Source organism: Pogona vitticeps, chromosome 4 (genome assembly GCF_051106095.1).
Source record: "Pogona vitticeps strain Pit_001003342236 chromosome 4, PviZW2.1, whole genome shotgun sequence".
In the NCBI taxonomy this organism is placed as follows: Eukaryota; Metazoa; Chordata; class Lepidosauria; order Squamata; family Agamidae; genus Pogona; species Pogona vitticeps.
In genome coordinates this window covers 36,816,204-36,829,348 of record NC_135786.1, presented here as the reverse complement: position 1 = coordinate 36,829,348, position 13,145 = coordinate 36,816,204, and the positions used below count along the sequence as shown (strand labels likewise).

Below are 13,145 nucleotides of genomic sequence, written 5' to 3'. Positions count from 1 at the left end.
AAGTAATGACAAATGCCTCCTGTTTATGTAATTAAATAAATATTAAGCAACTTAATGCAACACAATAACACTACTTCACCAACTTCAGTCTCACTTGCTATCACCTTTTTGCTGTCTTAGAGGCACATGCTGGCTTCAAAGCTTTTGTCATTACTTCTGACAGACCTTATCCTTAACTTTCAGTTTGCAGGTGGTAGTTTTCTTTGTAGAACAGGCATCAACCACTCTCCTTACTTCCCATTCTACTGATGCCCTTCTGCCTTCTGTGTCAGAGGAGCAGTCATCTGATGAAGTCATTTGTTGGGGATTACTCTTGAAAAACCGTATTTTTTTCCATCCATCTCACCGGGAGCAGGGATGCATTGGTGGAGTTCCCAGAAGCACTGTTGCTGGTTATTTCAATGTTAGCTCAGGTCTACCAGTATGGCACATACTGACCTCTAACTTCTCTGACATTGGCTCTTCCAACATTATACCTTTGATGCCAGCATCGATTGGAGCCACAGCGTAGTTCCGGATACTCACTCCATTATAGTTCTGGATAATCACTCACTCCATTTGTTACCATTAGGTCCCGTCTTGATATCCTGCTGACTGTGCTGGTAATTGTGAGTCATATTGTGAGTCTCCCATGATGACAGTGGCTGTATTCAACCCAACCCATTGTCTGTATGGAATGTCAGCAAGTTTTGTTACAGGATTTTTTTAGTGCATTGGAACACACCCAGATTCTGACACCCTCTTCACTTTTCTGGACCCAATAATTGGTGATAACACTCCACTTTCATCTTCTGAGGACATGTATTTTTATGACAAACAATTATAGTGGATGTGTTCATTTCTCAGTCTCAGAATCAGAGCCCAGTTACCACAACTGTCAGATCTGGATTTTTTAGCAGGTGTGGTCTTGAGTATTCCCACTAATCATGCTTCCATTTATTCTGTTGCACACCTTTTCCCAATGATCCCGGCAAAAATCATCCGCTATGCAGATGACCCCCTGGAGAATAGAGAGGCTGTGTAGAATATAAGATGAGTGTGCTGCTTCTTTGTTGCATTATCCCTCACCAAACTCATAATTATATTAAATTATGTGCCATTAAGTGGCATGCAACTTACCAAGTTTTCAAGGTAAACGAGATATTAAAGGAATGGTTTTACCATTTCCACTGCAGTGAGTTTTTGTGGCTAAGCAGGGATTCAAATGGAGGTATCTATTCACTACATAGGGGGACTCATAGTCGAGCGTTCTAAAAGAGGAGGAAGAAAAAGATTCACTCTGCTCTCTTGGACTAAAAGAGAAGGGAGCTCAGCCATACACATAAATGACGATTTTTCACTTAGCCAGTTATACACTTGGTAGTTATTAAATGTTTTTGCCTGCATAACAACAATTCTTACAGAGGACAGTACAGCTTCTTACTTACTACCTCCAAGAAGAACAATGGAGCCTGGCCATCCTCTTGTCATCAGAGGAAGAACAACTCTGATAAGCCAGCAGATCAACATAGTTCACCATGTTGTTGATTTTGTTTTCAAGGCAATAGCAGGAGACAGCACTTTACATCATTATGCTTTTCTTTGTACAGCAGACATCATCTCAGACACATGTATAACACTGAGGACTTCCCATTTGATGGCACAACTTATTAATTGCTGGAATGGATGAGGCCACTGACCATCATTGCAAGGCCAGAACAACAGCAACAAAGATGGGAATTAGTTCTCAGTGTTGTTCTCAATATTCTAATTAATGGAAGTAATCTTCATATCAGCATTCAACTTCTCCATATACCTCAAGACAGTCCTCCGGACATTGCAGTACCAAACATCCATTGAATCAATCAGTCTCGATCCTTTCCCACAAAGAAGTCCTGATGATTCACTGTTGGTTACAAAGCTATTGTTTCTTCCCTGTTTTTCCTTGGGTCTGCACACCAATATTTCCATGCATCCCATTACCTTGATCCATTTTTCTATCACATGGCACATAATCACCACCAACAATTCAATTCTGTCATTTATAATCTAGGTCAGTAATGGCGAACCTATGGCAAGCGTGCCACAGCTGGCACGCAGAGCCCTTTCTGCGGCACGTGAGACATAAGTTGCCAGATTGCTATTGCCCCCAGCAGCTAAACCTCAGAAGGTGGCTCCAGCTGCACTGCTGGCACTTTGATAGGCGGCGGGCCAGGATCCTGAGTAGCTGGCGGTGGATCCAGACTAGGGTCTCGAGGCACCTCCATGCCCAGGATTCCCCCTTCTGCCGCTACTTCCGATCCCACCGCTGCCCACCGCCAACTGGTTGTTGTCCCCATCCCACCCCCAATTTGGGCACTCGGGCCCAAAAAGGTTCACCGCCACTGATCTAGACTATGTAGTAGAGTTAAAATATCCATATCAAATGCTGTATCAGCACCCTGAGATTTTTTTAGTCTCAAAGGCATTATTGGCCTTCCATCTTCCTATCTGTCACCAGTGCATGCAGATTGGAATCAGCAGTGATCACAATATGTAAATAACAGTGCAAGACAAGTTCCGTAGCTCCTCCAACTCTAAGCATCAATATCTGGAAATGGCACATTCATCATAATGCCACTCCACACACCAATCATGTTGAAGTATTTGTGTCTGCTGATACTTTGAGCAGAATCTCGGCACATGAATGATCTTGGCACATGAATGGTCTTTTCTACAGGAGATCTTCAACAGTCTCATGCATATCTAGAGGAGCCCAGAAATAGATGATGTTTCTGTTGTATGTTGGCTCAACAGATTTCTTTATCTGTTCCTCTCAGTTCTTCTATATCATGCACACAGTGGTGAAAAATTCTCACGACAGGGCAGTCTATATGCTTGTCACTCAGTATCAGCCCAGGCAGCTGTGGTACATCAGTGTGCTCCACTTCTGCTTCCTCAGGCCTAAGGCAGGATTTGTCATCTGAACCTACACATGTGAAGATCCAGTTTGACCCAAGTGCATGGAGTGGGATACGAAAGCCCAAGTGCCTTTGGCCCGTGCTGGCTAGGGCATGCTGGGCCTTGTGTATTCTGTGGATACACAGGATCTAATGAAAAAGGTATTTCCCTGACTGAGGCAAAATTTTTAAAAAACCCTCCTTTTTGATGAATCAAATGGAATCAATTTCTCACCTTTGCCTCTTCACAAGGCTTCTGTTCCTCCAGTCTTTAATTTCTTGTGCTTCTTACTTTAGCTGGAATGCTAGAGGCTATCCCATTCATCCTTTCAAGTTTACTTAGTGCCGTAATAATCTATGGCATTCTTTATTCCTTTTCAGCAAAACATTTTGAACAGTTTTCATCATGTACATACCTTCCTGTATCCGTTTGATTGCTGTCTGTCCTTGTGACCACAGAACCGTAGCTAATGGTGGATTTGAGGTTGTTCACCCCCACAGTAGCTTTTTTTTTTTTTTTTTTTGAGGTAGTGGCCTCTGCTTGATGTGCCACCAAACAGCATACCCTGCATACTGACCTTCTGTTTCTAACATCCCATAAAAACAAAGCAGTCCTTTTACTCAACCTATCCTTTTTCCAAAAGTGGTGCCAGATGCCCACCTAAATCAGATGTCCTGCTGCTGTTTCTCTCTCCCTCTCTCATTTTACCCCTATTCTGGAAAAGACTTCACAGTGCTTTGATGTCAGGAGAGCCTTAGTTTTTTATGATCACGGAACAGCAATTTTGAGACTCACTTTTTATCTGTTTGTATGTTACTGTTTTTTTTTGGTCATCAAAAAGGTCATGCGGTTTCTGTCCTATCATTTGAAAAATGGGTGGTCCAAGCCATAATGCTTGTCTACCAGTTTGCCAACCTTCCAATCCTTGATGATTTTCATAGCCATTCCTTCTAGGCAGTTAATAATCTTCAGCCTTCTTGCACTTTGTCTCACTATTTGATGTATGCTGTAATGCTGCCTAGTTGAACTCTTCAACATTCAGCATTGCTGGATAATAGCTTGATGACAGAGAGGAGTTTCCTATGAACATTCTGTGCTGTTTTCCATACTTAGTTGATGGTTTCTGTCTCATTTTGGTAAACTATTTAGCTTTTTGCATGTGTGACCCAAGAGACTACAAAGAAGAACAGGCTGCTTACCTTTAACAGTTTTTTTTTCAAGCCATGATCTGTGAGTTCACACAATCCAGCCACCTTCCTTTGAACACACTTGGTTTTTATTGGTGGAATAGAAAGGGAAGGAGGGTAGAACAAGGCTGCATATATGCAGTATCTAGGGGTTGGGGCAGGGCTTACACCAAAAATCTGCTTGGTACTGCAGTGTTCGAAAGTTGGCTCTGTGTGGGCACAAAATCCCTATGTATGTGGCTTCACAGATGACCATTTGAAGAACTACTGTTACTGATAAACAACCTATTCTTTTGAACACCTGCCTTGCAAGAATTATATCTTTATAAAATCAGTATATTCCCCCCACTTTGGCTGCCTTGCATTGGCTCCCTGTTCGTTTCCACATTGATTTCAAAGTGTTAATGATGATATATAAAGCCCTAAATGGTTTAGACCTCAATATCTAGCTGAACAACATCTCCCATCTAGATCTACCCGAATCACTCATTCTAGCCAGGACAGGCGGCTGAGGGGCCTAACGCCGAGGGAGGCCTGGAGAGAAAGAACAAGAAACTGGGCCTTCTTGGCAGTGGTCTCTCGCCTTTGGAACAGTCTGTCTCCAGAGATCTGTCTGGCTCCCTCGCTGGGTGTTTTTAAGAGCAAACCTAAGACCTGGCTCTTTGGGCAAGCTTTCCCTCCTGTCATCGCTTGAATATTTTATTATATTGTTTTATTTTATCATTGTTAGCCACCCAGAGTAGACTTTGGTCTAGATGTGCGGGGTATACATTTAATAAATGAATAAAATATTGTTTCAAGTCTAAGAGATGCTGATCAGGAAAACAGTTGGGGGAAGGATGTTTGGCAGTCTGTTGAAATGTTGAGATATTAATGCTTAGAAACTTCTGAATTATTCAGACCTGTGAAATAAAATTAAATTCTAGGCTGTCTTATTTTCTTTTGGGGAGGGCTTTGTTGTAAAAGAGGTTCTCTTGGCTGGTAAATAATCAGATTGTGGTTATTAGAAAGAGATGAGAAGTGGACAGAAAATTTGGAATCCACTCAGCTTATCCTGGCTCTTTTCTTGTGTGGAGGCTGCCTTGTACCACCAAGTGGTTTCAGCTGTATACTACATTTTGGTGCCGGGAACATTTAGGTGCACAACTGGAAAAAAATGGTGGTTATAAAATTGGAAATTCTTTCCAACTGTCTATACAGAGAACTTTTCTCTAAAGATTTATCATCTTAATAGCTGAGGATGTAAGCAGGTTTACTGATGAAATTTGGGATCAGATCTACTAGCAACTGTTTTTTACCGCCCGCCCCCATATTAGAATGGCAGCAATGTATTTGTTTACACCTGCCTGGTAATTTGCTGTTTGTTGTACTGAGAACAAAATACAGTGGTGCCTCGCATTGCGACGTTAATTCATTCCACAAAAATCGCTGCAGAACGAAAATGTCGCAATGCGAAATAAAAAAGCCCATAGAAACGCATTAAAACCTGATTAATGCATTCCTATGGGCTTAAAACTCACCGTTCAGCGAAGATACTCCATAGCGCAGCCATTTCCGGTGGCTGTAGAGCGAGGAATCCATCCCAGAAAACAGCGGGTGGCCATTTTGTTTACCTGGCGGCCATTTTGAAACCGCCGATCAGCTGTTTTAAAATCATCACTTTGTGATGCTCGGTTCCCGAAGCAGGGAACCGATCTTCGCAAAGGGAAATTCCCCCATAGGGAACATCGCAAAGTGATCGCTTTTGCGATCGCAAAAAATGCATTGCAAAGCGATTTCATTGCTAAACGGAGCGATTGCTATGCGAGGCACCACTGTACAAAAGCACAAACATTAAAAGGGTATCAGCTTATGATCTTGCACTTCACAGAACTCTTGGAAACATCTCTTTTGCTTGGGACAGGCAAATAGGATCTGATTGAATCAGACATGTGATTCTGTATCATTGAATTTCTTGTCGGGTACTGAGGAAAGGAGTTATGCTAACAACTGTGAGAAGAGTGACAAGCAAGTTTCGTTTTAAGGTGTGTGTGCACTTCTACACCCCTCTTGGCAGGGTTCTTCCTCCTATGTGCACCCACAGTGATAATTTTCAGCCCCTTTGGTTCTGGTCACAATGGAACCCTGCATGAGGGGGCAGAGCCCTGCCCAGTGGGGTTGAAAATCAGAGGGAATGTTGGTGATAAGCTTGGTGTATTGGCTGCCATAGTATACCTTACTGCCATGAAGAAATGATAAACCTCTGCAGTAATTCCTGTATAGAGAAGAACTGTCTTCCAGGTGAAAGATTGGAGATTTCTCTGTGATTTGTTACCAGTGCCATGATGCTTTTCTTACTTATGCTAACAAAATAGTTCACAAGGAGGAGGAGAGATCTGTTGTCACAGAACACTAGTATGGGAGAATCAGAAGCCAAAAATCATGGTGTTTGTAAGCAAAGAAAGAACAGGGCAATTTTTGGACATAACAAAAATCAGGGTTCTGTATTCCCCTGCCTAGAAGTCTGGTTTTCTTCTACTAGCAGATGCTCTGTTCACATCCATACTGTCACAGCAAATGTTAAATAAGACCTGAGATACTATTGTTGGCCAAAAGGTATGGGATGAAAATTCTCCCTGTGTTTCTTTAAGAATGCTTTTTTTATACACCTAATATGTATAAAAGAAAAGAAATATACTTTGAATGTTTCATGCAGTAACCCCTCCTCCCCATGTGTAATCACTGTAATGGAAGGAAAATGTGTAGAGAATATCTGTGTGCTGTTGATTACTTTGTTTCTTACCAAAAAGTGTTCTGACTGATTGTGCAGAGAAGAGAATTGCATTCTGACTATAGTTGTGTTCAGAACTTGGAAATAATATATTAAAACCTCCCTTTTTAATGAGTTTTTAAAAGCAATGGGTAGCAGATGCGTTATTTTAAGTGTACTAATGTGAGCGACATTGATATTAGAAATTTGTGAGTAATGAATAAAACGTAGCATATTAAATATAAATGAACAAATACATTCATTACTTCTATACATTGAACAGGCATAAAAATGTGTATTTAAGGATGCTGCAAAGAGTGGGGACTAAGGATAAGTTACTTTCCCTCTCAGTTGTGGTCAACATTATAGCCTTTTATTTTGCTCCCTAACAAATGCATCTTGCAAAAGAATGGTATGGAGCTTTCATATTCAAGATTCTGGGATATTCCATTTCAAACCTCACCACGTCCTATTTTTTAATCTGTAACATTCCATGACTAAACCCTAAATGATCTGTTTGGAGTGTTTTAGTGTCTTCTGTAAATATTTCTTTGCATTGCAAACACTGGAGCTCCTTGTTTTTGATAATCCTTTTTGTGTAGTACCGCACATTATTTTAACTATGTAAAGTTTCACACTCAGAAAGTTAGGTTCACTGTTTGTATATACAATTATGGGTACAACTGTGTATATGTAAATGGACTTCAAATGAACAATTAGCTTCAAGTATCACTCTGGCTTTTTGATTCTCTTTGCCATAAGTCAACTTGGCCCTTTCAGTCAATTGCCAGCTAATTGTCAAATTCAAGATCTGAAAGCCAAAGCCAAAAGTCACCAACAAATCCCAAGTGGTCAGATTTTGCAGCTACAACTTCACATAGTTATTATGAAGATAAAACAAGGAGACCCATGCATACCTCATTGAATTCTCTTGAAAAGGCAATTTGATTGTTAAGTGTCATCATTGCAGCAGCATGTTATTGATCAATTGAGTAATGCAGTGTTACATTCATTAAAAATGAGCATGTTGACCTTGGCTGATTGATCATTGAACTGTAATAAAAGGCAATGTGACTCAACTATGTGGAATGGTAATACTGTACACATATTTTTGTACTACAGTGTTTCAAGTGTGACAATACTATACCTTGTGCCTTTTCTTACTGCTTGAAATATCATTGATTCATATTATCATCTTGATATGTTCAGCATATCTATATGTACAGAGGATTCAATCAGTGGTAGACTGTTTCCATTTTTAAGTATACTTGCCAAAAAGGAACATGGCTGTTTCAAATTTCAATTCTACTTGTCATTGTTATATAACAATATTTTTGTGAAACCCTATTAATGCCAATTCATATTGATTTTGATACTGTGAAGAAGTTTTTGCAAGCTATTTACATAGTCTCTTAAGTTTAAAAGGTTATTATTTTTCGTATATCTACTGTTTGCCATCTTTGCTATTTTACTGTTAAACAGATTAAATTCCGAATGCTTACACCTTGTCTCTCCAGTAGCTGTTGCAATGCTATATAAAGCGTGTCAACAAAAATGGTCCGCCTTAGATTTTCAAATGACATTGCTGTTACTCAGTCATCTATAACAGTGGTCCCCAACCTTGGGCCTCCAGATGTTCTTGGACTTCAACTCCCAGAAATCCTGGCCAGCAGAGGTGGTGGTGAAGGCTTCTGGGAGTTGTAGTCTAAGAACATCTGGAGGCCCAAGGTTGGGGACCACTGATCTATAACATTTGGTTGTATCCAGACTTGGCTTCTGTCAGAAGAAGGCAGCAAGGAGCTACTTATGTATCCCTATCCCACCCTGCACAGATCCTTGTGCCCTTGTACAAATGGCTTTGTAGGCTTCAGGAACTTGCTAAAGCTGCTTTTTTTTGTGGTTGCAAGCAGCTATAGTATATGGGGGAATTAATACCTTTTGATTTCCAATCTTCTGACAAGCATCCCTCTGCTGGTTCAAGTTACTATTGCAGATGGTTGCTATTGTAGATGATAGCCGCCTAGAGTGGTCCTGAGGGACTAGATAGGCGGGATATTAAATAAATAAATAAATAAATAAATAAATAAATAAATAAATAAATAAATAAATAAATAAATAAATAAATAAATAAATAAATAAATAAATAAATAAATAAATAAATAAATAAATAAATAAATAAATAGGAGCTTGTCAATTCACAAAATTTAATGTAGATCTAATTTAAGAAATATAAAATTGCTAGAAACTAGACCTAGTAATCCAAATCCATTTATAATTGATGTAGTGCCCTGTTTCCCCGAAAATAAGAACTAACCTGAAAATAACCACTAGTATGATTTTTCAGGATGCTCGTAATATAAGCCCTACGCCCATAATAAGCCCTGGTTAAGTGAAAGCCTGCGCTTCACCATTGTGCAGCAACCAGAAGATGACATGAATATATTTGAATAAACATAGATTGTTGTACATGAAAAAATAAATAAAACATCCCCCAAAAATAAGCCCTAATGAATTTTTGAAGCAAAAATTAATATAAGACCCTGCCTTATTTTGGGGGAACACAGTACTGTATGCATTTTTTCCTACCACTTAAAAACAATTTATATAGAGTTTGAATCTGAGAGATTTTTGTTATGAAATATAGGGACATAATTCACTTTTGCTTGCCTTTTTAGTGTTTCCAGAAACCAGATATTACCAGCGGTACAAAGGACAAGGAATATAAACCCCATGATATTCCTCAAAGGCAGTCTGTTCAGCCATCTGAAACTTGTCCACCTGCACGTCGAGCGAAACGTATGAGAGCAGAGGTGGGTTTGACTCTCCATGTGCTGATTCTGAGAAGCCCTCAAAAGTTTGTTTCCTCATCAGTGATTCAATGCATGATTAAAAGTGTGTTTTGGACCAATAAAGCCCTGGAGTCAGGTTGTCTAAGGACTGCATCTCCCCAATAAGGACTTTCTCTCAGTCCACCATCCTCACCTAGTGAGGATATGACAGAGGGTCTTCTCAGTGGCAGCTCCCAGGATATTCTCCCTTTCACAGGAGGCCATGCTGACCCCTGCCCTGCAGCCCTTCTGTCAGTAGGCAAATAGCTTTCTCTTTTGGGAGGCATTACTTGATTGTCAAGGAAGAATTTTTAAAATGGCTGTTACACCTTTTATCTTTTTAAAATGCACCTTTGAATTGTTTTTAACGGCTCTTGTTAAATTGCTTTCATAGGTAATATGCTTGATCATTGTGTAATATTGTAATTTAATGTATTTTAATTGACTTGGCATTTGTCTTTTAAATATTTTATAAGCTGTTTAGGGCCTCTTTATTGGGAGAAGGGCAGGATATATACTGAATGAATGAATGAATGAATGAACGAATGAATGAATGAATGAATGAATGAAAATGAATGAATGAATGAATGGTACAGAACATTCAAGAACTTACGATATTTTATCATGATCTCTTAAGTCAAATATTATGCTTTCACTTCTGATTATCACATATATACTATTATCGTTATAGACTCACACATACATTTAACTTACGAGATGTTGAAAGGGTTGCGGAATGGTATATCATTTCCCACTATGTTCCCCCAAGATCAAATCTTCCTGCCTTCACTAACTGTAAAGTTTTGGCCCTAATATAGCTGTTGAAAATATTTCCATTTAACTTGGATTTCAAACAAGTTTCATATTTTACTTGCATTTCCTCTTAAAGCAGCAAGTTCTTAACATCTTAAATATTACTACTCTCCTTCTACTATCTGAAAGTATTTCTTACTGCAGTCATCTGCACAAATGCTTTATAGAATAATGTAGTTAAACTTCAGCTTTGCAGAGAGTAAATTGAGTCTGAGAATGATGATAGCATAAATCATTGGAGATACAAGCTATTGAAGATTAGACATGTTTCAGACTCCTTGAAAAGGAAAGTCTTAAATAGTGTAACTTTTCTTTTGACTTTATTTCACACAGACAGAGCATTAGTAGGAATTTAGGCATTTTAGATTGTATGAAGCATCCTGAAACTTTTAGCTGACCAGAGATTTACCACCTCCACCTGTTTGACCTCTTGTAATTACGTGAATCTTCATCTGTGTCCTTGCTGATGGAAGTACTCCATTGTGTAATACCCAGTAACCCATTTTCTGTCCATGACAGGAAATTACTTGCTTAACAGAATATTAAAATGAGTAAATACTAAGCTTATTTTTTCTCTTCAAGGCTGCTAATATTAAAACAGATCCTGAGGAAACTACAGAAACCAAAACTCACAATTTGAGACGCAGGATGGGAGGTACTCCAGCAAAACCAGACAGTGGTAAGTGTCTCGGTGGAAAACAAAATAACAGACATTTGCTTAATTTATTTATTTATTTTACACACACACTCTCTATATATTTGTATGTGTGTATATACTCTCTCACACACACTATCTCCTGCTATGCCTAGCCACAAGGTGAATCTTAAAGTGAGATTTAAGATTCACCTTGTGGCTAGGCATAGCAGTATAAATTACTCAGTGTTCATTTTTGCCAAAATTGTGCTAGCTTTCAAAGGCCTTCCCAAAAATAAAACACTAAATTTTCTGGAGGCCAGAAGGAATAAAATTTAAACAGAATAATTTATCATCTTCTTGTAATAAAGATGCATCAACAACTTTTTTTAAAAAAGAAACACTTTGGTCCAAATCCTCTTGCATAGTTACAGCAGCAGGAGAGAGATGGTGTGGTTTTCACTCTCAAATTGCCACTAATTAACAAGACACTGTTTGAAGAACTGTTACTGCAGCTAGCATGCAATAATAGATCAAATGTGACAGCTGTTGATTAGCTACAATTGTGTCACTGCAAGTTATATTATTTCCCTTCTGCTGGTGCAACTTTATAAGAGTATTAAGGCCAAAATATTTTCTTCTTTTAAAAAGATGTTGAAGCTTCTTTACTATAATAACAAGTTAAATTACTGTTTATTTTGCTGGGTTTTGTTTTTATGTTTTAATTATAACATTTGTAAGTAGGCAGCATCTTAGAAGAAACACCTCTCTTTTTCACACAGAAAAAATGCCTTGTTGAAAAGAATGTCTGCTATTACATGCATGGATTGTATACAAACAGAAAATGTATGTTTCTTGAACTACTTTTTGTGTTTGTGATTTTGTGAAATCTAATAGATGATAGAAAACTCACACAATTTAATCAAATAAGATTTATTTACTTAAATGTCACTCCTGTTTAGATATTCTCAAAACATTTTATTTTGTCTCAAGACTTTTAGAGCAATATTAATTAAATGTTTTGCTTCATCAGATAAAGAATCTCATAGTTTAGTGAAACGTGAGGCTGTGGAAAACCCCCAACCCATTTGGGAAGTAGAGAAAGAAAAACCAAAGGGACGTTCCAAGAAAAGCTTTAATGCAGTGAGTATTTTCTTTGTTGCCTTTAATGCTGACTGCACAAAATACTGAGCTTGTTGTTTGATCTAGGTAGTGAAAAATAATTAGATTCTGTATTATGAAATGTAATGACACAACATTGGCTGAAATTCTGTTGCTTTGTTAGACATTTGGGAAGGCAAATGGTATAACATTCAATCACATTTAGCTGGCAATTAATTAGTCCCCACAAAGCCAGTTGGATAGGTATATCCCCAAGAATTCCAGCAGCAACTGGTTAATTGCCAACTATAAGTGACTGAATGTTATTCTGGCTGCCATCTTAATGCATAACAGAACAACAGGATTTCAGTCATTAAAAAAATTCTTGGTTAATATTAAAATTTTTGACAATGGGTCATTTGCATATCTTAAATTAAAGCAGGACTGCAATTGAACATTAAGAAAAGAAAACATGACTACAGTGGTGGCTCGACTTACAAACATCCCTACTTACGACCATTTCGAGTTACGACCAGCTCCGGCCACAAAATTTTGCTTCTACTTGTGACCGGAGCTTCCACTTATGAATAGAAAAAGTCAGGGGAAAAAGGCAGGAAATTCAAATTTCTAATTGTAGCTGGCGACAAGGCTGCTTCTTTGTAGCTCTTTCACCCCAGCAGTTAAAGAGTGTGCATCAGAGGAGGTTTGGGACTGCCTTGCTTCTGCTTCTGAGTGAGCATCTGTGTGTGTGTTTGCAGGGAGGCTTCAGGCTGCCTGGTAAGGTAAGGTGCTGTTTTCTGCTTTTTAAAAACTGTTCTGGGTGTTTTGGGAGTGTGATTTTGGATGGGGTTTTTTTCTGTGCTGTGATCGGTCTTGGAGGGTTTGTTTGTTTTTTCTCCCCCCATTTCCAAGGG

The 13,145-nt window shown here is 38.8% G+C and overlaps 1 protein-coding gene across 2 annotated transcripts in view; it reads left to right on the top strand.

Moving 5' to 3' along the window:
- The window catches only part of KDM5B (lysine demethylase 5B), a 70,464-nt gene that overhangs the window by 22,761 nt on the left and 34,558 nt on the right, over positions 1-13,145 (top strand). For both annotated transcript variants that reach the window (XM_020782487.3, XM_020782485.3), the window contains 3 exons: positions 9,531-9,665; positions 11,079-11,175; positions 12,164-12,273. In XM_020782487.3, coding sequence (XP_020638146.2) covers positions 9,531-9,665; positions 11,079-11,175; positions 12,164-12,273 — 342 coding nt within the window. The remainder of the gene's footprint in view (positions 1-9,530; positions 9,666-11,078; positions 11,176-12,163; positions 12,274-13,145) is intronic.